Raw genomic sequence first — 22,161 nt, forward strand, 5'->3', positions numbered from 1 at the left:
GCGCATGCCCAGTCGAGTCTATTCGGTGATAGGGGGGTCAGGTTGGCAGTGGCCATGTGATTACTTGTCATTCAAAACTTGCATCACGAGGCGCGGGTAGTCTGTCTGGAACCGCAAGTTATTCATGATGGCTGCCTTCGCTTCTGGCACATGGAATCTCGTCCACACAGACAACTTTGACGAGTACATGAAAGCTGTGGGTAAGTGATCGCTTTTTCGTTGGTAAATCTTACTTTCTCTTGCTGTCTTTGATTCTCATTCACCCTTCAGGCCATGATTTTCTTGAGCGTGAAGGAGTTCCCATTGTGTGTAGCGATGAGATCAGTCGCCTGACCGGCTGACGAGGTGCCCACTGTGTTTAACTTACAAGCCTACTAATGTGCACGTGAGTCTCTTCCACTTCCACTTACAATTAATACTATGGAGAAAGCTCAGCAGTGAGGTATTTGCAGGGTTTAATGTAAGCGAGGATGATGATGGAAACTGGGGCATCGCCAACTAGTAGTACTTGCATGAATCCTACAGTTGGCAGTCAGCTAATGAGACTGAGTAATTTGATCGATCCGTACCAGGCAACTTGGCAGGACATTCACAATGACTTGAAATGGTATTCTGTTCACGGTCGATCGTGATTAGAGATAGGTAGAGGTTCCGTGTTTGCTATAAATGCGGTCGAAATCATTACTAGATAATTTTCATTCATCATGAATTATAGTATCTACATGTACAGTCCATTGTCATAGTATCTCAGTACAGTATCTGTATTTGTGACAATACTTTCAAAAACCACTTCTGGCATTTGATCAACGGAAGGGAAGAGCGCATGTAAATAAGTCCTAGATCTAGACTGGGTGGAGATGCGATTTAAAGGTCTCCACAGATCCTCCACAAATACAATCCCGTGAAGCTGAGAAAAACTTAACTGTGAGTATTCCTTGTGCTACACAGACACATTTTGGTTGCAAACTACATGCACAGTACATGTATGTTTTCTTCCATGTGCATGTGGTTTGTGCTGCAGTATATTTTGTATGGCTTTATTGCTGTGAGTGTGATGAAAATGCTTGTTTGAATTGATAAATTATTAATTATTTTGGAATCTTTAATGACCATGTGCAGTGGTACAGTCTGTCATGAAAGGACACCCTTGAGATCTGCTGAAACAAAGTGTCCTCACAGGTGTATTGCAGGTGGCCTGTCATGACAGATGTAATTTGGTCAAGATAATTACAGTGCATCGCCCCTTTTAAGACCTAAAACTAATCAAAGAAAACCAGGTCATAAAAGGGAAGGATTATTTAATAAAATACAATTGAGGTAATTTACAGGGGTCGGGATCAGAAAATTTTAGAAAACAAATTAAGGTCTTGAAAGGGGGAAGACTTAAATTGGGGGGTCTTAAAGTTAAAAGGAGGGTTCCACTCTAATAGACAATGCAACAAGAGAACGTGCAGTGTTGTTCTCAGGTCTCGGTATATTATATGGTCACTGACACACACTTTTTTGATAGATCCGATACATTGTTCCTTGGCTGGTCGAGTATGGTCACATTGATTTACATAGGAGGTCTTCTGACAGAACAATGTTTCTGTAGCCAGGGTATTTCGACCTTAATACATATATTTTCAATCCAGGTCCATCTGATCTATCGTTATCTTGAGCCTGAGAATAACACTGAAAGTGTCCTTTCGCTGGAGGTGTTCTCTTACAAGAGGGGCCTCAAATTGCAGGTATACCCACTGTATCACATTCATTGGATAAGATTATGCGTGTAGCACAACTTTTTATTGCTGTCAGTGTCATATATGATATATATATATATATACACATGGTGCGCAGTCATCTGACTATCTAGAATAATGACACAATTCAACAACAGTGATTACAGTACATTTGTAGTGCGGCTGCAAATCGCTGTATGTACATTGTGTACTTTATCTCAGTATGTGGTGGTATACTGGTAATGAGGTAAGATGGTTAATTGTTCGTGCCATTGTGCATGACTAGAGTAGACTGTTTCATCTGGTGTCATGACTTCCCTATTCATACTGCTTCTGCTCTTTGTCTGTTAACACATGCACACACATGTATATATACTTGTATCTGTGAGAGAAGGATTTCTAGAGAGAGAAAAGCCACAAATTTCCATCAGTTTAAAACTTGCATTATGCAAGTTTAGTTAAGTGTGCACTTTTAGCAACATAATGTTTTGAATTGAAAATGATTTACTACAGGGTAGTTGAATGCATGCTACTTTCACGGGTTTAACATTCAGAAAGAGAAATTTGCATTTAAAAAAATCTTTTCTCTCTCTTTCTCTCTCCCCCTCATTCGTCCCTCTCTCTCCCTCTGCCCCCCCCCCTCTCTCTCTCTCTCCCCCTCTCTCTCATTCTTCTCTCTCTCTCTCCCTCTCTTTTTGTAATCTTTGAGTTCTCCTTATGTAAATTGTAATTCCTTAAATGCACATTGTGTTGCATTCCATCCAATGTATTTCTGTATTTTATATGATTGAATTTTTATTTTTATGTCCGTCTGTCTTTATGTGTTGTATAAGGGACAGGTTGGAAGAATAGGCTTTGCCTAAAACCTTTATCCTTTTGTAATCAAGTTCTGAGTCTGAGTCTCTCTCATTCTTCTCTCTCTCCCTCTCCCTCTCCCTCTCTCTCTCATTCTTCTCTCTCTCCCTCTCCCTCTCTGTCTGCCCCTCTCTCCCCGGCCTCTCTCTCTCTCTCTCTCCAGGTTTTGCCCTGTACTGGAGGACATGGGTCTGTTTACAGTGTTATGACGCTGGCTGTCTAAATAACCGCAATAAGTCCTGAAAACAGTATTTGATGGCAGCTACAGTCTGGCTAATACAGACACTATACATGCTGAATTGTTTGCTTCAATGCACTTTAAACTTCTACCTGCAGTCTGTAACAGGACTAAGTTTGCAGGATAAACATTGCGCAGGGCTGTTTATCTTGTTTGCAAATGTTCATGCAAATACTTGAAGGAATTTAAAGAGCTGCTTGTCGATCCCTGGATCTCCTCGTTAACTGTTAGGTGTCAGTGCAGAGAGGCACGCTAATTGCATGTGTCTGTATATTCAAGTGCAGCACACACACAGTCCAGAATGGACTTCTATTACTATCAGGAGCTGTCAATCATTGTCAAAATGCAAAGGGTTTGCATGTGTGCATCCACATACAAAAGTTCACAGGTACATTTTGTATACAGAGATCCAAGTACGGACAACTCTGCTGCAACTTTAAGAATGACGCTGACTGCATGTGTTGACACACACACCTACATTTACGCAAACACTATGTAAATTGTAAGAACCACTTAGCTCACTATTTGCACATTGCATGGGGGAGTACACTCCACAAAGATTACTCAGGCCGTTGAATCTGTTGAAACTGAAAGCACCAAAAGTAAGGCTGATAATACTGTTTCTCCTCAATCGCTTGGAGTGGACACATTAAAGCTGAATGCTTGCAAAGGCTGGTAGACTTTTTAGCACATTTCCAGTTCAACTCATTGCAGAAGGTGTGGGATTTTGAATGTTGCACACAGACATAGTGTATACATACAACGACACAGAGGACACCCTTTGTACCAGCCAACTGTCTCTACAATACAGGTGTCCTTCCATGACAAGTATATTTTGGCAAAGGTAATCTGGAGACAAAGGGACAGCAGGAGGAGGGGGTCCTTTATTGGGAGGTGTCCTGTCTTCAGAGGAGTCTCATCACAAGGAACAGTGTTCTCTTCATTTTACTTGAAAGACAATTTCATATCGCGTTGCACTGCATTGTTAATTTGGCTACACCACGACATGCTTGGACCCCGAAAAAAACCAGGACAGACCTTTACTACAGATGAACCCCCCTTTAGGAAACTCCAAAATTCTGAGAAATTCAGGTCTTAAAAAGAAGAGTCTTAAAAAGGGGGAAGTCTCAAAATGGGGGTAAATTAACAGATGATATAAACAGAAAATTGAAAACAATCGAGGTCTTAAAAAGGGGGAAGTCTCAAAATGGGGGTAAATTAACAGATGGTATAAACAAAAAATTGAAAACAATCGAGGTCTTAAAAAGGGGGAAGTCTCAAAATGGGGGTAAATTAACAGATGGTATAAACAGAAAATTGAAAACAATCGAGGTCTTAAAAAGGGGGAAGTCTCAAAATGGGAGTTCCACTGGCTGATATTAATAGCCTTGTGTACTTTCAGGTGTAGGACTGGTGATGCGCAAGCTTGCAGGAAGCCTGAAGCCAACTCAGGAGATCACTGTGACTGGTGACGACTGGCACATCAAGACCATCACCACCTTCAAGACCTCTGAACTCAAGTTCACAGTCGGCCAACCCTTTGAGGAGAACACCATCGATGGGCGGGCAGTGAAAGTGAGGGAATGTTTTCATGTGCCTGTGTTTGTGTGTGTCTGTGTTCTCAAGTGTGTGTGAATATCATAATGTTTTCAGTTAACCCACGATAAGGGGTAATTATAGACAGGTGGTCGCTATCGAAAAGAGAAAACTCGTCTAGGAGCCTTCAGAGTGGTCGTTGTGGGCAGGTGGTCGCTTCTGAGAGGTGGTCGCTTTTGAGAGGTGGTCGCTTTTTGAGAGGTGGTCGCTTCTGAGAGGTGGTCACTTTTGAGAGGTGGTCGCTTCTGAGAGGTGGTCGCTTTTGAGAGGTGGTCGCTTTTGAGAGGTGGTCGCTTTTTGAGAGGTGGTCGCTTTTGAGAGGCGGTCGCTTTGAGAGGCGGTCGCTTTTGAGAGGTGGTCGCTTCTGAGAGGTGGTCGCTTCTGAGAGGTGGTCGCTTTTGAGAGGTGGTCGCAAGGGCAGGTTCTGATGTATCTTATTCCTGTCTGAAATGACGTGATATTTTTATACTCTCCAAGTTTACATAGTTCCATGTTTTCCCATGTAAGTGATTTGTTACACAGATCTGTCCAGGTTTTGACAGGAGATAAAAGAGCATCCTTCCACATGAACACATACCACATTTCTACTGCCTGGCTGTTTTCTGTGCAGACTTGGAAATTGTTGCTGTAATAATTTTTTACGTGACACCTGTGGTTATGACATTCTGCAAAATTATCAAAGCAAATAATTCTCATTCTGTACAGAGTAAAACTAAAAGGCTCAAAATCACATTGTACATTTTTGGTGTGTGTCCTGTAGTGGAATGCATGAATGGAGACTATTATAGTTAGCAACTAAACGTAGGTTCGAACTACGCAGTTCGTAACTAAAGATTTAGTCAGTCTGCAATGCATGAGAGCGAACTTGGTCGAGACTACTTAGTTACCAGCTAAAAGAGTAGGTCATAACTTTCAGGTGACGTCATAGGGAAATCCCCGTCATTGCGCAGGCGCGGTGAACTCTTCACCTTCGAAAGTGGTAAACAAACCAGCATGGGATTGGGAGCATGGTAACAGTGCGAACTTGAGTGGTTGATCGATGCAATATTATTTTGGCGAGCAAACAAGACAAACATAGGCAGAACGCAAATGTTTCTCTCAGTTCTTCCGCACATTACGAGAGCTAAAACTGCCCGACCGGGGAGATGTACGCAGCATATAGGCTGAGTCAGTGTCGTCGAAGATTTGAGTGATGGCTCAGTCGGTATGTACTGGGAAAAAGTCCGTGTCCCTCATACTGATTGTGCATTTTAAAGCAAAGCTGGAACTTTGTAACAGACAATGATGTATGGATGTATTTAAGTTTGTGTTTCAATTTATGGGAGCGAAACTGACATTTCTGAACTGAAAAAAGTCGTGTTTTGTGGAGTTTAGAGTTGTCAGTAGAGACCGAGTAATCGTTGAAGAGAAATAATTGCATGGTTCACCGATGGAGAGTTAAACGACCATAAAACCGCACCACAGGTATGTCACGAAGCTGTCTAAGTTCTACACTATACAACAAAAGAAAATTGAATGAGGGAATCAAGACAATAGATCAACTCTCTCTCTTTCTTTCTCTCAGTCTCTATCTCTCTCTCTCTCTCACACACACACAGGCATACGCACACACTAACACACACACACACACACACACACACACACACACACACACACACACACACACACTCACTCTCTCTCTCTAAACCGCTAAGAGGGAGGGACAAAGTTGAGAACAAGAGTGCCAGATAAAGGAAGGAATGTAATTTGGAGCGATCATGAAACAAATTAAGAAACAAGCAAGTTAGCAAGCAAATCCTTGAAAATGTGTGATGTCATACAAAAGGAGCCAACAATGTTTTGGCCTGGTGTTCTACTTACAAAATAAACTAGTAAAAGAATTGTGAGATGTAAAGACAAGACATCATCAGTGATTTGAATCATGCACTTATGATTTTCTTCCTTTTTTCCAGATCGGGTAGAATACTTTATGTCAGTGACATATTTAAATGATTGCAATTTTGTGCTGGTCTTTAACATGAATAATTAGATACAATGAATACATTATTCAATGAGTAGGAAGTGACAATATTTTAATGTGTATGATCTTGTTTGATGAATGCCGCAAACACTCTGAGAAGTTCTTCTAAGCAAGCAAAGAAACAGAGGTAATTGGATACTGAGATGACTATATTTTGTAACTTAGACACTCTGTCTATAAGGAAGCTAGCTGTTGCTTGAACATCATTTGAAAATTAATCTGCGCCAGTTTAAATGCATTGCTTCGGTATGGTAGAGCTGATCATCAAAATGCATCTCATGTGTGAAATTTTAGCTTTGATGTTGCACTGACTTCAGAAGACTAACCTGTTTCGTGAGTAAAAACTGCAAACATTTCAAGCTGACAAGAACAGAACGATGTTAAAATATAAGATATGATAAGGGAAATGTGAAGGCTAAATTAAACAAAGAATGAAATTGTAACCCACTCTGTACAAGTGGCGCGTTTTGCTGCATTGATCATGTTTTATTCTTTCATGTGTTCTTTTGAGTTTCCGACAACATTTGTTGTGTCATTGTGTATGAACGTTTTAATTTAAATGATGATAAACAATGATTGCATATTTTGTGTAAACGATTTCGCTCAACGTCTCAGATGTGGCATGCAGGCTTCACGTGGAATAAAACCATCCCTCCACTTTAACATATATCAGCTGTCAAAAACACGTGTGTTTACTTTGAAGTGTTGGAATGTTTGATCAATTAATTTGTTTAACTTCTACTGGCATCAATCCGCAAAATGTATTCATTCAAACATTCCAACTTTGCACATGACCCAGTCAGAATGTAAATGTTTGGTATGTATCAAAGTGTATAGATGGCCTAACCTCATGTAAGAGCCCATGCAGATATAAAATAGTAAGCCAAACTTGGCGTTTGCAAGAAGAACGGTGCATTGAAACTGACAGCAGCAACAACAATTTAATTATCCACAATCACAGTGTCACTCAGCTTTTCACCCCATCCAAACCACCAGCCATCCTCTCACTAAAAACCAAAACAAACTCCCCAAAACACACACACACACACACATTAAAACACAGAGAATCATGAGATTTTTTTGTTTGTTTATTCATCCTGTAGAATGTTTCTTTAGCCACTGAGCCAACTATAATACTCGTCATAAAAAGTAGGCAGATCCGTTTGAGGGCAAATCTTTATGATGAGGCCGTTTATTAAAAAAACCAAATACAGGTTGACCCAAAAACAATGCAACCCACAACAAGTTAATAACCTACATTTGTGGACATAAACTTCAGCCTATGCATGACCCTTCTACAAAGTGACAATTTTGAAGATCAAATAGGCTGACTTTTGTGCAATTTTAAATTAAGTTCCCAATTTTGGGGATCGACTCAACGGTACGGGTTTTAAAATTGAGCGGTAGCGAAACTTGCCCGATCTAAGCGCTCAAGATTGTAACATTCGGGGCAATTCGAATCACAAAAGTATACCTTAATCAACATTCAGACCTGGGAATCCCTGTTTTGGACTTGGAGTATTCTCAAACAAACTTGGTGTATTTTTGTTTTAAATGAGCGTACTCCACATTTAAACATGCTTCACACGCGTCTGTCTATGAGTATATAACTGCTTTCTTCAGGTCACCGATGATCTAGGGGGTGTATACTCAGACATTCAGATAATATAAAAGCTAAAAGTCTGGAGGGTTTAAATTAAGTAAGTATTGATACTGTTCATGGTCAAACTTCGTTTTAGTGAATCGACCGCCGAAGTTGGAATTTATTTTTTGAAATAGAGCACAAAAGTCAGACCATTTGACCAGTTACATTTGATCTACAAAATGTCCACTTTGTGGAAGGGTCATGCACTGGCTGCGGTTTATGTACCTTAAAAATAAAGTGATTCGGTCAACAGATGTAGAAGTTATTAGCATTGTTTTAGTGTTACATTTTTTTGGTTTATCCTGTATATGACTAAAAAAAGCCATTCATTCCCCAAACCTATTCAGAAAGCAGATTGGGTTTATATGACATAGTGTTTATACAGTGGAACATACAACACAGACACCCTGCAAAATCAAATTCGCAAAATCAATGTTCCCGCGTTAAAATTGACAAAAAATCAGAACTGCCAAAACAAAACATCTTCTGCACGTCAATAGAAAAAACAATCAAATCTGCATCCAAATCAGTCAGTTTTGTTCACATATCTGGTCTAACACTGACATTAAGGCATGTTGATTTGTGTAGGTGTCATTCCTCTGAGAAGCTGTAAAAGGCAGTTTTAGTGGGTAATGAGACAAAAACCGGTACGTTTTCGTAACTCCTCAACGCATTGCCTTCAACGTTGCGGTGATTTGTGCTAACAGTAGTAACACATGTGGGAAAGTTCATACGGATTTTAAAGTCATTTGAGACATTAGTCTGCTGTTAATTGACATGCCAGAAAGAGTTCTTAAATTGATGGTAGGTCTTCGCTGACTCATTGAAAAACAATTAATTTGTTGTTATCTTCAAGAACAATAACAGATGCGCCACACAATTAAATTTCATGTACATATTTTATCAGACATTGGCGGTATGAGGATTTCAACGCGAACATTAATATTTTGCCTCAATTCAGAGCGCTGAGCGCAAATGTAGGCCTACGCCTAGAAAAGCTCACGGCTGACACGCTTAACTGATCATGGCTCTTGAAAGAGCATTTTCCAAGAATGTGTGTGTGCGTACAAGTGCGCTGTGAACAGTCATAGTTGAAAATGTATGAAATTAAAGGTAAATTGAAGCTTTCATTTTTCTTAATGCATGCTAATTTTTTTTACAAATTCAGTTCATTGGACAGGGTACATTTTTATTTTTAAAATTCGTTCTGGCATGTCGCGCAACAGTAGAACTAATATCTCACATGACTTGAGATTCCGTGTGTACTTAACGACATGTGTTAGCCCAAATCACTGACAAGTTTTAAGACAATGCGTTGAGGAGTTCTGAAATGTACCATTTTTGGTCTCATTACCCGCTAAAACGACTTCAAAAACTGAGAGGATTGACAACTACACGCTCAGCATGCCATAGCATTCATGTTAGACAAGATATATGTGAACAAAACGGACTGTTTTGGATAAAGATTTGATTGTTCTGTCTAATGACATGCAAAACATGTTTCGGTTTAGTTGTTCTGATTTATGTTGTTGATTTTAACACGGGAAGCTTGATTTTGTGAATTTGATTTGTGGGAGGGGGGGGGGGGGGTGTCTGTGTTGCAGGTTTCACTGCATAGACACTACGTCATGAAAACCCAATTTTGTTTCTGAATAAAGTAGGGAAATTAATGGCCTTTTCAGTCATATACTTGGTTTTTCAATCAACAGCCTCATCAGTAAGATCTGCCCTCAAACGCATCTGCCTACTTTTTATGACGGGTAGTGTAGAAACCTCTGCAAGCATTCTCAGCCGAATCAGATGGAAAAGCACAGAATTGTGATGGTACTCTGAATTTGATCATCGTCCCCAGCGAACCCAGGAACCAAGGTGCAAACAGCCTTCCCTTAATGTAGCGGTCCTTCCTGAAAAATAAAGAAAACATATAACTGAGCACCTTCAGTATTCACGGGGATGGGTTTTGGTTAGCGAGGGGAGGGTGTGTGTTGGGGGGAGAAGGTGTGTATGTGTTGAGCTGTGTGTGTGTGTGTGGGGAGGGGGGTGAGGAAGCACTTGCTCTTCACATGACCATTGGGATCGGGGATGGTGTGTGTGATATTGTAATCTAAACTATTAAAAAAATCTGTGCGTGTATGAACTTTGTGCTCGGCAGAAATGTTTCTCGATTTTAGTCAAAAACAAGTGTGCCCTCAACCCACACACTTTCGCTCTTCAGCATCAACACTATACAGTTTGAGTTTCATTGGGAAATGTGTCTCGATTTCAGTCCAAAACAGAACTTTCAGGATCCAAAGCACTCGCCTGTCAGCCTTTTTATTAAAATACATTCAACCCACCACATTTTCCAGTGATGAAGATTCTGGGGATGTGTGTTGATCCCATTGATTTTGGCCATTTCAGATCTGGCCAGTTGTACATGGGATAGGAACATAACTTCACCCAGACACATAAAATATTGACACCCTGACAGTCAGTGACTGCTTCATGTGCATAGTTGAATTTTGTTTATGAACGAATTTCTCAAAAGTAAAGAAGTAACATTTTTGTTAATCTGAGAGTGGTTTCCACAACAAAATCTAACTCTGAGCAGGAAGAAGCCAGGGTGTTGAATGTAGAAGTATCCGAGTGAACAGATTCATTCTTATTCCAAAGCCTGGCAAGATCTAGGATGGTGAGCCAAGGGAAGAATAACTGTATGTGCCTTTAAAATAATTCCAGTAAATTAGTAATGATTTCATTTTATCTTGCAATTTTGTTTTACTTTCCTGTGCTGCATTAGTTCATTCACACTGTGTAATTTACTTTAAGAATAGTGGCAAAGGATTTGAGAAGAGAAAGAGAACTAAAACCAAGCTTTATGTACCATTTTGTATAAATAGTACAAATTGTACTATGCAAGGATACATACAGATGTAAGAATTTATTTTATACAAAGCCGTAATGTTTTTGTGTCAATAAACTTGCATCTCCTGCCACTACTCTCAGATTCAGATGTAACAAGTGTTGACATAGCTGAATGTATCTATCTAGATTGTAAATGTAAGTGCATCTAATGTGAAACGCAGATCTCTTTACAACACAACGTACAAAAGTCTGCCAAAAACATCTACACAGCTTCAAACTACTATCACCAGTGCCAATTTACATATCATAAATCAATTTTACAATAACAATTTAATAGGCACAAGCAGGTACTTGGTAGTGGTACAGAAATTTGTGACTTACTCTTCATGGTAGTCTGTAAAGCAGCATGTCCACTCAGTCTGAATCCTCTCCAGATATATATCTGAATGCAAGAGCTGTGTGAACACTTCATCACACATCATCTCTGGTTTCTTAGGAGGCCTGAAAAAACACACCATAAAATAATTAATTAACAATAAATAATAACTGTATTATAATTAAACCACTCGCTCATTGATTCTTTTATTCCCTCTTTCACAATCATAGTTTATACAGCAGCATTTACCTCTGACTCTGTTCATGCAGAGTAAATATCAAGTATTTAAACAGAAAAATAAGTCATTCTTGAATAACCCTTCTAAAAATACACAATAGACACACTTTCAGTGGCAGTGATTCAAGTGAAGTCAGTTTCTTTCTTCATTTGTATACACACAAAAATTGTTTTGGGCCAGTTAGTGTTACTCTTGGCTTTACACACTTACTATATCAAATTATACATGTATGCATTCAGCTTAGAAAACATACTTCTAATGTTGGGAGTGCAGTGTGAGCCAGGACATTTACAGCAAATAAGGATACACAACAGTTCATTCAGAGATAGATTTGCCATTCACTGCATTATATTGTTAGTTGAATGAGATAGATCTACAGCGATGCTTCAATGCATTAGATTAGCTTTGTTTTAGTGTCTACTGTTCATTGCTCCACCGTGGGAAATTCAGTCAACAGTGCACAGTTCCGAAGTAACCGATGCTGCTGTGCATAATCATTGATGCATTGACGATCGTTCATTGTCAATGTCACTGTCAGAAAAACAACAACTGTATCTTTCATCGTCACCACTACACAATGGCTCGTAGGCCTATTTTCCTATGACACTGAACACGGTTTCGGAGACACTCAGACAGTACTGCCTGGCCCATAGATCTAGATCTACCCTTGCTCTCACTTTCTAACAAACTGATGTATTATTGCAATATAATCTGACACACACTCACACACCGAGTCGCACAAACGAACACACACACCGTGGGACACACAAACTACACGCACACAACGGATGAATCTTGCTCTTACCTGTTGGATGATCCAAACCGATTAAAATCGGCGACAGGAAGATGTACAAGCCAAATTTGTACAGTCGCTGATGTAAAAAGTGGAAATTTAGTCAATGTTCATAGCAAATCTCCCGACTCAAGGTAGATCGTGTCCCAAATCAGCTGTGCCGGTCACTTCACGACTTGTATTTGAACCCCCTCCAAAGCGCAATCAATGTTTCAACTTCTTTGTCGACATCATTCTTTGGTTCATGCGTCGGACTGCCGAATATTTGATTTTTTTGTACAGCAAAATCAAAGACTGTCATGGCGGCCGCCATTTGTATTTTTGCAATAGTTCGAAACTAAGGAATTTGGTCCTCCTCGGAGGAGGACCAAATTTAGGCAAGTTAGTCACCAATAGTCCAGGCATATTAGAGAACAACGTTGAAGTGACAATGACTAGGTTTAAAATGTCCCTTATCAGAAAGTTCAACCTCATTCCTTTGATGTTTATTAAACACATTTTCATATAAAGTTGGCGCTTCATACGGAAAAATGGCTTTGAAATTGACCCAAATCCTTCTTTGGGCTCTGTAAATGTCGTTTGGGGGTATGGTTGTAAAATGGTATCTACTGGTCACCCCAATGTATAAACTGAAAACTCTTTCTGCACCAGAACACGCAGAAAGGATTGTATCTGCCTGATGTCTGATGCTTTTCAAAATCCCCAACCACTAACACCTTCAAAACGGACTTTAACTGACACTGTTGTTTTTCCCTATATAATCCTTACTATTTTTCCGAGACGTCGTCGTGTTGTGTATTTAGCTTGCCACAACCTCATACATGGTCCTAAAAGTTAAAGTTGAAGAAAATACTAAAGATAAATGAAAAAGCTGACGCAGTGTCATTCGCACCGTGAATCCCCCCATGGGAACATACTAAAGTCTGGTTCCAAATAGGCTCAATTTCCTTCTATTTCTTTGTATTTCTGCCTCGTAGGGGTAGGGGTGTTCAAACCAAAGGCACCTTTAAACCAAAATTCAAATCACACATCTTACAATACTAAGACACTCAGCAGTAAAAGGGTGTCTGCTGGTAAAAAATTCCAAACAATCCTAAAAGTACTTCACTACTAAAAGTGCTTTTAAAAAGAGCCGTTATTTTTCCCTCTATATTCAGTATTGTGTTTTCTGCGAACATGTAGTCTATTTAGATGGTTGTCGTGTGCACTTGAGTTGCTAAAGCGTTTTCAGTTGGGCATATGTCGAAAAGCAAAGAATTAGCCCTTTGAAAACCATCAGAACTGTCACACAAAAATAACATTTACCTATCTCACCAACTGACCAAACATAGGGCTTTTCCTTATGTATTATGTATTGTCGTGTTTTTTGTAGCATACTTGTGAAAACAGCCACCACTGTTGTAAATGATACTTTAAAGAGCATTATTTCATTTTTACAGTTGAAGGACAACCTGGACTGCCGTATATTACAGCTGTTTTACAATCAGCCAAAATTTTCTTAACAAACGTATGTTAAGAACAACTCCCATAGTGAAATTGAAGGAAAACAAATTGAAAATCCCCCTGCCATAGAGGAGCTAAAGAATCAACAATAAACGACTGCATGGATAGCTTGATGCACGAATGCATTGCGGACATGTTTGTCTCCAACCAAGAGAAAGTTCAAAAAAATCCCTTTTGTGCTTCTTATTATACAGTGACGTCAAAGACAGCCTTTTCTGCTGTTCATACATTCAGGGGTTATGGTTACACTAAACGACGTAGTTGTAGCCATACTGCCATCCAGATTTATTTTTTCCTTGCGAGCAGTCACAGGGTGTTTGTGCTGTCTGCCAACCGTTAGATGACCCCGCCCAAGTCTGTTAAGGGACCGTTTGACCGTTATAGAACGCGTCTTTTTGATTTTTTGGCACAGTTGGAAACGGTTGATTTTTATCCCTACCATTGTTTCCAAACATTATATAGGAATGTTTTGTGAACAACGGATAATAGCCGCTACTCGCATGTGTAGCAAAAGTGAGCGTACATACTCACCCTGGTCGTCCAGCCGTTGTCCGTTGCCCGTCTTTATCTGTCTGTACTGAACATTACCTTTGGATATTTCTCCAACGCTATGAAGTGAAGAAACACCAAATGTTGCAAAATGTTGTATGACCCCAAGAGCTCAAAAAAGATACTTGAGAACCTTGACCTTACCATAAGGTCAAGGTCACAGGGAGAATTAATGTGGTCTAAAAACTGCAAAATTTCACATTGTGCCAGTTTTCTGGAAAACAAATTAAAAACAGCGGGCTTAGTTTTGTATGGTATACAAGAAAAAGAAAGCCTTATCTTCTGATACCATTTTGGTTGACCTCGCTTCAATGTCAAGGTCAGAGGAGCCCTTCAAAGTTGAATTGTAGACATATTTTGATGTGAGCTTGCCCCTTTAACTTTACTATGGACGATATCTCTTACAAACTTAAACACTGAGTGGGGCGTTTGTTAGAATTTCATAGTGAGCCACATCTGGTCACATATCGTTAGGGTCAAGGTCACATTGACCCCTATGAAAAATGTGACCAAGCCGGGTAAAGAAATCCATGTGTCTTGGTAAAAAATCTTAACAAAGCAAAGCCCATGCGACTCTCATGCTTGACCTTTGTCTTAAAGTGACCTTGACCTTCAGGTGACCTTGAAGGTGAAGGTCTAACAACTGAAGCTGGCAAGGACATTGTACACTATTAGAACTGTTTTACAGATTTTTCCTACCAAATTACACATGACCTTTGGCCAAGGTCAAGATCATCAAAGGTCACACATCACAAGGCTATCAATTCAAGACATAGGAAGCATAAACATACTTATTGGCACTTTCTACAAAGAGACATTGTCACTTTTAGTGATTCAATTGCCCGTTTCAGTCACATTTCATAAGGGGCAAAGTGACCTTGACCTTGATGATATGTGACTAAATGTGGCTCAATATCAGTATATAACATAGTCCCACACAATTATGAAGTTTGAAAGATTTTTTTCATAGTTCAGGGTCAAGGTCACTTCAAAACATGTATACAATTCAACTTTGAAGGACTCCTGTGACCTTGACATTGAAGCGAGGTCAACCAAAATGGTATCAGAAGATAAGGCTTTCTTTTTCTTGTATACCATACAAAACTAAGCCCGCTGTTTTTAATTTGTTTTCCAGAAAACTGGCACAATGTGAAATGTTGCAGTTTTTAGACCACATTCATTCTCCCTGTGACCTTGACCTTAAGGTAAGGTCAAGGTTCTCAAGTATCTTTTTTGAGCTCTTGGGGTCATACAACATTTTGCAACATTTGGTGTTTCTTCACTTCATAGCGTTGGAGAAATATCCAAAGGTAATGTTCAGTACAGACAGATAAAGACGGGCAACGGACAACGGCTGGACGACCAGGGTGAGTATGTACGCTCACTTTTGCTACACATGCGAGTAGCGGCTATTATCCGTTGTTCACAAAACATTCCTATATAATGTTTGGAAACAATGGTAGGGATAAAAATCAACCGTTTCCAACTGTGCCAAAAAATCAAAAAGACGCGTTCTATAACGGTCAAACGGTCCCTTAACAGACTTGGGCGGGGTCATCTAACGGTTGGCAGACAGCACAAACACCCTGTGACTGCTCGCAAGGAAAAAATAAATCTGGATGGCAGTATGTCTACAACTACGTCGTTTAGTGTAACCATAACCCCTGAATGTATGAACAGCAGAAAAGGCTGTCTTTGACGTCACTGTATAATAAGAAGCACAAAAGGGATTTTTTTGAACTTTCTCTTGGTTGGAGACAAACATGTCCGCAATGCATTCGTGCATCAAGCTATCCATGCAGTCGTTTATTGTTGATTCTTTAGCTCCTCTAAGGCAGGGGGATTTTCAATTTGTTTTCCTTCAATTTCACTATGGGAGTTGTTCTTAACATACGTTTGTTAAGAAAATTTTGGCTGATTGTAAAACAGCTGTAATATACGGCAGTCCAGGTTGTCCTTCAACTGTAAAAATGAAATAATGCTCTTTAAAGTATCATTTACAACAGTGGTGGCTGTTTTCACAAGTATGCTACAAAAAACACGACAATACATAATACATAAGGAAAAGCCCTATGTTTGGTCAGTTGGTGAGATAGGTAAATGTTATTTTTGTGTGACAGTTCTGATGGTTTTCAAAGGGCTAATTCTTTGCTTTTCGACATATGCCCAACTGAAAACGCTTTAGCAACTCAAGTGCACACGACAACCATCTAAATAGACTACATGTTCGCAGAAAACACAATACTGAATATAGAGGGAAAAATAACGACTCTTTTTAAAAGCACTTTTAGTAGTGAAGTACTTTTAGGATTGTTTGGAATTTTTTACCAGCAGACACCCTTTTACTGCTGAGTGTCTTAGTATTGTAAGATGTGTGATTTGAATTTTGGTTTAAAGGTGCCTTTGGTTTGAACACCCCTACCCCTACGAGGCAGAAATACAAAGAAATAGAAGGAAATTGAGCCTATTTGGAACCAGACTTTAGTATGTTCCCATGGGGGGATTCACGGTGCGAATGACACTGCGTCAGCTTTTTCATTTATCTTTAGTATTTTCTTCAACTTTAACTTTTAGGACCATGTATGAGGTTGTGGCAAGCTAAATACACAACACGACGACGTCTCGGAAAAATAGTAAGGATTATATAGGGAAAAACAACAGTGTCAGTTAAAGTCCGTTTTGAAGGTGTTAGTGGTTGGGGATTTTGAAAAGCATCAGACATCAGGCAGATACAATCCTTTCTGCGTGTTCTGGTGCAGAAAGAGTTTTCAGTTTATACATTGGGGTGACCAGTAGATACCATTTTACAACCATACCCCCAAACGACATTTACAGAGCCCAAAGAAGGATTTGGGTCAATTTCAAAGCCATTTTTCCGTATGAAGCGCCAACTTTATATGAAAATGTGTTTAATAAACATCAAAGGAATGAGGTTGAACTTTCTGATAAGGGACATTTTAAACCTAGTCATTGTCACTTCAACGTTCCCTTCACTAAAGTGGCTAAGATGCCTGGACTAAACTTAGGTCGGAACATTTGAAAATATCGTGCCATGCATTGCGCACTAGAGCGATAGTTTCGAACTTTGGATTTAGTTCCCAACTAGCTTGATAGTCTCCATTCATGCATTCCACTACTGGACAACAAATGCTCTTATCCTAGGTAAAAGCCCAGGCAGATATGTAGTGGTGTACGTGATTGCCTCCCTTTAAACAATCAGATTGACCCACTTAATAGAAAGGAATACACAATGGTCATGTGCAGGACAGATTTCAGTTGAAGCTTTGGGGCATATGCACAGCAGCGCTCATTTTATCACTTTTAATTTTTGCTGTCTTAAATTCGCCATCATTTTAATCATAATGAGTTGAACAAAGTGCCTGGGGAAAGCTGATTTTAGCTGAGATTATGTTTCCAGATCACATGGTTCTCATTACAATGCTTGGAAATTGTTATTACATGTACAAGTTAGAGTGCAGCTGATGTCTTGGGTTTGGTGTTTGTTTTTTGTATGTCTGAATTTTCATTAGGCCCCCCAAAAAATAGGTGTGGTTACGGTAACATAGCCAAAAAAAAATAGGGTGGTAGGTAGGCAATCACTTTTTTTTTTTTTTTTAACTTTTTTTTCTAATGTGTACAAATTAAACCTACTTGACAGGGAAATAAGTGTGCGACACGGGCGCTTTCGCTTTCATTGCGTTTTTTGCACTTGGTTTGTTTGTTTTTTTGGTTTTTTTTGACAAATGTAATAAAAAGTTATAGGATCGGCCCCTAAAAATAGGGTAGGTCGGGTTACCGTAACCACACCTATTTTTTTTTTTAGGCCTTATATGAATCAAATGTATGCAAATGTGCATTTTTAGACCAATGAGCTCTTGTACTTTCAAACTTTGAGTTCGTGACATACATGCACTTGGATTCGTGTGTTTGCTTAGTAAACTCTGCTCTTTTTCACACTGTTGGTTGTTTTCACAAAATGTAACATTCTGTCACACAGAAACAGTTGACCCATTTCGCATCAAGCTTGAACAAGTATTTGAGTTTTACACTGGGTTATAAACGAACATGCCAGCTACGTCAAACACTCAAAAACAGTGGACCATTTGCAACATGGCTTGAACAAGCATTAGACAGAAATGCCAGTTGCTTTAGATTTAGTAGGATGCAGTGCAGTATTATATTTACATTTATACACTTGCGTTGGGACACAGCTGCCCTTTGATGGAGATTAACTGCTGACACGTAGTTTACAATGCCAATTAATTGAAGTTAGTTCAAAATCAATGAAGTGTTCCTTGCAGTTGCTTATAAATGTGTCAGTGGGTTGTAAAAGCTCTTAGCTCTGCTGCAAAACAACCACAGGGTCAGTTTTCAGGTCCTGTGTAAACTGTTTTGGCTTGTTTTTCTCTCCTATATTTTACATAGCTGTCTTCAGGATACACCTACTTCTAATAAAATACGCTGTACATATATAGTTTGTCACAGATTTTGCCTTTTACAAGTATTTATTAAGCATTGTTAGGGGAACACACACTCACACACACACACAACACCTTGGCCAAATTTTGGAACATGGAAGGCAGATGGTTCTGTTTGGACGGAAATCAATTCTTCAGGGTCATATCAGTTTCAACAGATCATGCTAGCCCATTTCAAACCAGTACATGTAGTGTGTTTATAGAGTGAACAACAATGGGACAAAAATAGGTTTCCACGACCAGTTGGGGTCTCATTTCCAGATTGCAAATCTCAACACAGAACAAGAAGACAATTTCTTCTCATACCAGAAATTACCAATTTACATGATCCTCGCTACAGTGGAACCTAATCCTTTTAAGACCTGTCAAAAAATCTGACAAAATCAGGTCTTACAAAAAAAGGAGTCTTCAAATGGAGATGAATTTACAGTGGTTATGAATAATAAAAAAATCTGAAAAATAAAGGCCTTGTAAAAAGGAGGAAATCTTAATTTGGGGGGGGGGGGGGGGGGGGGGTCTTCAAAGGGGGGTTCTACTGTATCTGTTCTTTCTTCTTTGCCACTGCTCTGCACACACACAAAATCCCACCAGCAATAATGTGTTAACATGATCTTTGGACTTTAGATTTAATCAGTATTTTATTCAATTTAAACATGATACACTGATAAAACTAAAATGATAAGGACACAAACTGACGCGACTGCCTATATACATTGTATAACGTGCCCTACACAAATGAAAAATTACACAATCATGATGTTGGACTTTTCAGTTTTGCGAAAGCTTTGCACGCTAAGTGAGAGTGTTGTTTGACCTTTTCAGACCACAGTGAGTCTGGATGGCCAGAAGCTGGTACAGGACCAGAAGGGCAGCCCGGACTCCATGATCACCAGACAGTTTGACGGCAACAAGATGACCATGGTCAGTTACAAGTGCGTGTGTGTGTGTGTGTGTGTGTGTGTGTGTGTGTGTGTGTGTGTGTGTGTAGCTGGTACAGGACCAGAAGGGCAGCCCGGACCCAGACAGTTTGACAGCAACAAGATGACCATGGTCAGTTACAAGTGTGAGTGTGTGTGTGTGTGATTCTCTGATGTTCCTCAAAAACTGAATGTTTGTTGCTACTCTTGATTGTGTGTTTGTTTGTTTGTTTCAATAATGTTCCTCCAAAACTGGATGGGTCTTGCTACTGATAATTGTTCTTTCTGTGCTATTTCTCTAAACACAACAGGCATTGTACTCTTCAGCAAATTTGCTGATTTCATCAAAGCCTGTCCCATCCAAATATCTATCTTTTCCTCAATTTTGTGTGAAACATTTTTTTTTTATTAAAAAGAAAATATATGCTAAAAACATGTATGTATTTCTTGAAAACACTTTTTTTTTTATTTCCAGGGAAACTTGTTTTTTGATTTTGTACCATTTGTGGCAGAAGAACTTAATCACTGTAATTGATTTTCTCCCTATTAGCATTAAATGAGGAAACTAGCTTTTGAAGATTTTTTTTATTATAAAGATTTTCATCTTTCCACTTTTCCACTGTCACTGAGCATCGGTTTTCAAGGCAAGTCTACAGTATCCTCAACACATTGTGCTCTGGATTTACAGACGTGAGGCACGTAATTATGTAGTTCTCTCCCTTCCACTGGGAATTTCTGAGATGTGCTGTTTCATCTCATGGCCCCATGTAACTGCTTGTGCACATAAACATAGTCAAGTTATGTTCATTTATGAATGTTTGAAGGAAAACCAAGCAGTGGCATGCATATATATCACAATGTGAATAAAGCTGATAATGTGGATGTAGACACTTCAAAATTATTTTTTTAATATATATATAAAAAATGTATTCATTGCTTCCATATTTGAGTGTCAATGTACAGGTGAAGGGTCTTAAGTTTTGACTTCATGCGCTTGCAGTAACAAAGTGTTCTGTTTTTGTTTGTTTCAGTGTCTAACAGCAAAAGGGGTAACATGCACTCGAGTGTACGAAAAACAAGGAGACAGCTGAAATGGGACCATGTGTGTGGTGCCGATTTTCTACGCATGGGGATTGTCTTTGAGTCAGGGGAATCAAAACAAAGCTTTTTTTCTTTTTTTGTGTGTGAAGGTAATAGTAGTAGTGTTGAGCGCATTAGGCCCTGCCCACTTTGATCCCGCCTAGCTCGTGATGAGTGCCTGTGGTTGCAACAGCAGCATATAGACGAACAAATGTTGATGTTGAAAGGATAGGGTTTGCAGATTTCTAGAGGTTACCATTTTAAAGAGCGAGAGACAATTGGTGAATTTCCTGGTTTTGTTTTTCTCTTTGTGAACTATTTTTGCAGTGTGATTTTTTTCCCTTAAATTTTACACTGGTTTTAAAATGTTCACAATAGAACTTAACGAATGTGTGGTTGTGCACTTTGAAGAAGCCCTTTTTTGGCAAGATCAAGTGATTTGTCTTCTTGAACATAACATTTTGAAGCAACTTTTGTTGTTTCGGATTTATGACACAATATTCCACAGTCTTTAGACAGTTTTCACGTAAACAAAATGTTCTATCTTGTTTGTAAATGTAGGCATGTACGGATGAAGCTTCCAAGATTGTATCTAGTTGGTCAAGTAGTTTTTAACTATTGGTACGTTTTGAGGTTGCTGAAAGTAGGAAAAGATGTAGTGTGGTACTTGTACTGTAAAGCCTTTCATATTAGAGGACACCTGCAATGTAGGAACACTTGGCCTGATTCCAAAGGGGTCCTTTCATCACAGGTACCACTGTATTTGTTATTGTTAGACTTTGCTGTTACAGCACAGATGTTTCCTCAATCTTATCTGACCATTTGCGAAGCTTCCGTTTTCATTTACAATGTACCTAAATGGTACTGTATTTTGATATTTTGTGTGTGTGTTTCAGCTGGTTTTACCTGCTGAATTGTTTTGGAGTGTATAGACATTCCTTGTAGAATGCTGTATCTCCAAGTGTTATGTTGCTATTTTTAGCTGTGTCATACATACACATTGTTAAAAGTGTCAGTAAAACTGTTACTGTATCTACATTCTGTTGTGTATTAGTATGTTTACATACAACTTGAATTGAAAGGCCATTTAAGCTATTTTAAATGTACCTTACAATTGGACCACGTCAATGTTTAGTGATAAAAGAATGCTGTAAGCTATCAAATCCGTGAATTTTGGAAATGCGTCTGACAATTCTTCAAATGTGATCTGTTGATCAGTTGCAAGAAGACTAGAGAAACTCTAAAAGATGGAAAATGTTATGTGACTAGATGAGATTCAAACAACTAGTATTTGACGCTGAATAGTAC

General features: G+C 39.1%; 1 protein-coding gene and 1 long non-coding RNA gene across 2 annotated transcripts in view; one reads left to right on the forward strand and one right to left on the reverse strand.

The window, feature by feature from the left end:
- Positions 1–38: 38 nt before the first annotated feature.
- The window catches only part of LOC138975756 (sodium/calcium exchanger regulatory protein 1-like), a 22,587-nt gene continuing 464 nt past the window's right edge, over positions 39–22,161 (forward strand). The window contains exons 1-4 of the mRNA XM_070348503.1: positions 39–200; positions 4,217–4,389; positions 19,679–19,777; positions 20,805–22,161. The exon at positions 20,805–22,161 is cut by the window's right edge and continues 464 nt beyond it. Of these exons, the coding sequence (XP_070204604.1) occupies positions 125–200; positions 4,217–4,389; positions 19,679–19,777; positions 20,805–20,864 (408 nt within the window). The 5' untranslated portion in view covers positions 39–124 and the 3' untranslated portion in view covers positions 20,865–22,161. The remainder of the gene's footprint in view (positions 201–4,216; positions 4,390–19,678; positions 19,778–20,804) is intronic.
- On the reverse strand, positions 7,515–12,737 carry LOC138975752 (uncharacterized). The gene is made up of 3 exons (XR_011458736.1): positions 12,339–12,737; positions 11,301–11,420; positions 7,515–9,979 (listed from the first exon to the last, which is right to left on the reverse strand). It is a non-coding gene; the product is annotated as an uncharacterized lncRNA (long non-coding RNA).

The sequence above is a fragment of the Littorina saxatilis genome, linkage group LG9 (genome assembly GCF_037325665.1).
Source record: "Littorina saxatilis isolate snail1 linkage group LG9, US_GU_Lsax_2.0, whole genome shotgun sequence".
Lineage (NCBI taxonomy): Eukaryota > Metazoa > Mollusca > Gastropoda > Littorinimorpha > Littorinidae > Littorina > Littorina saxatilis.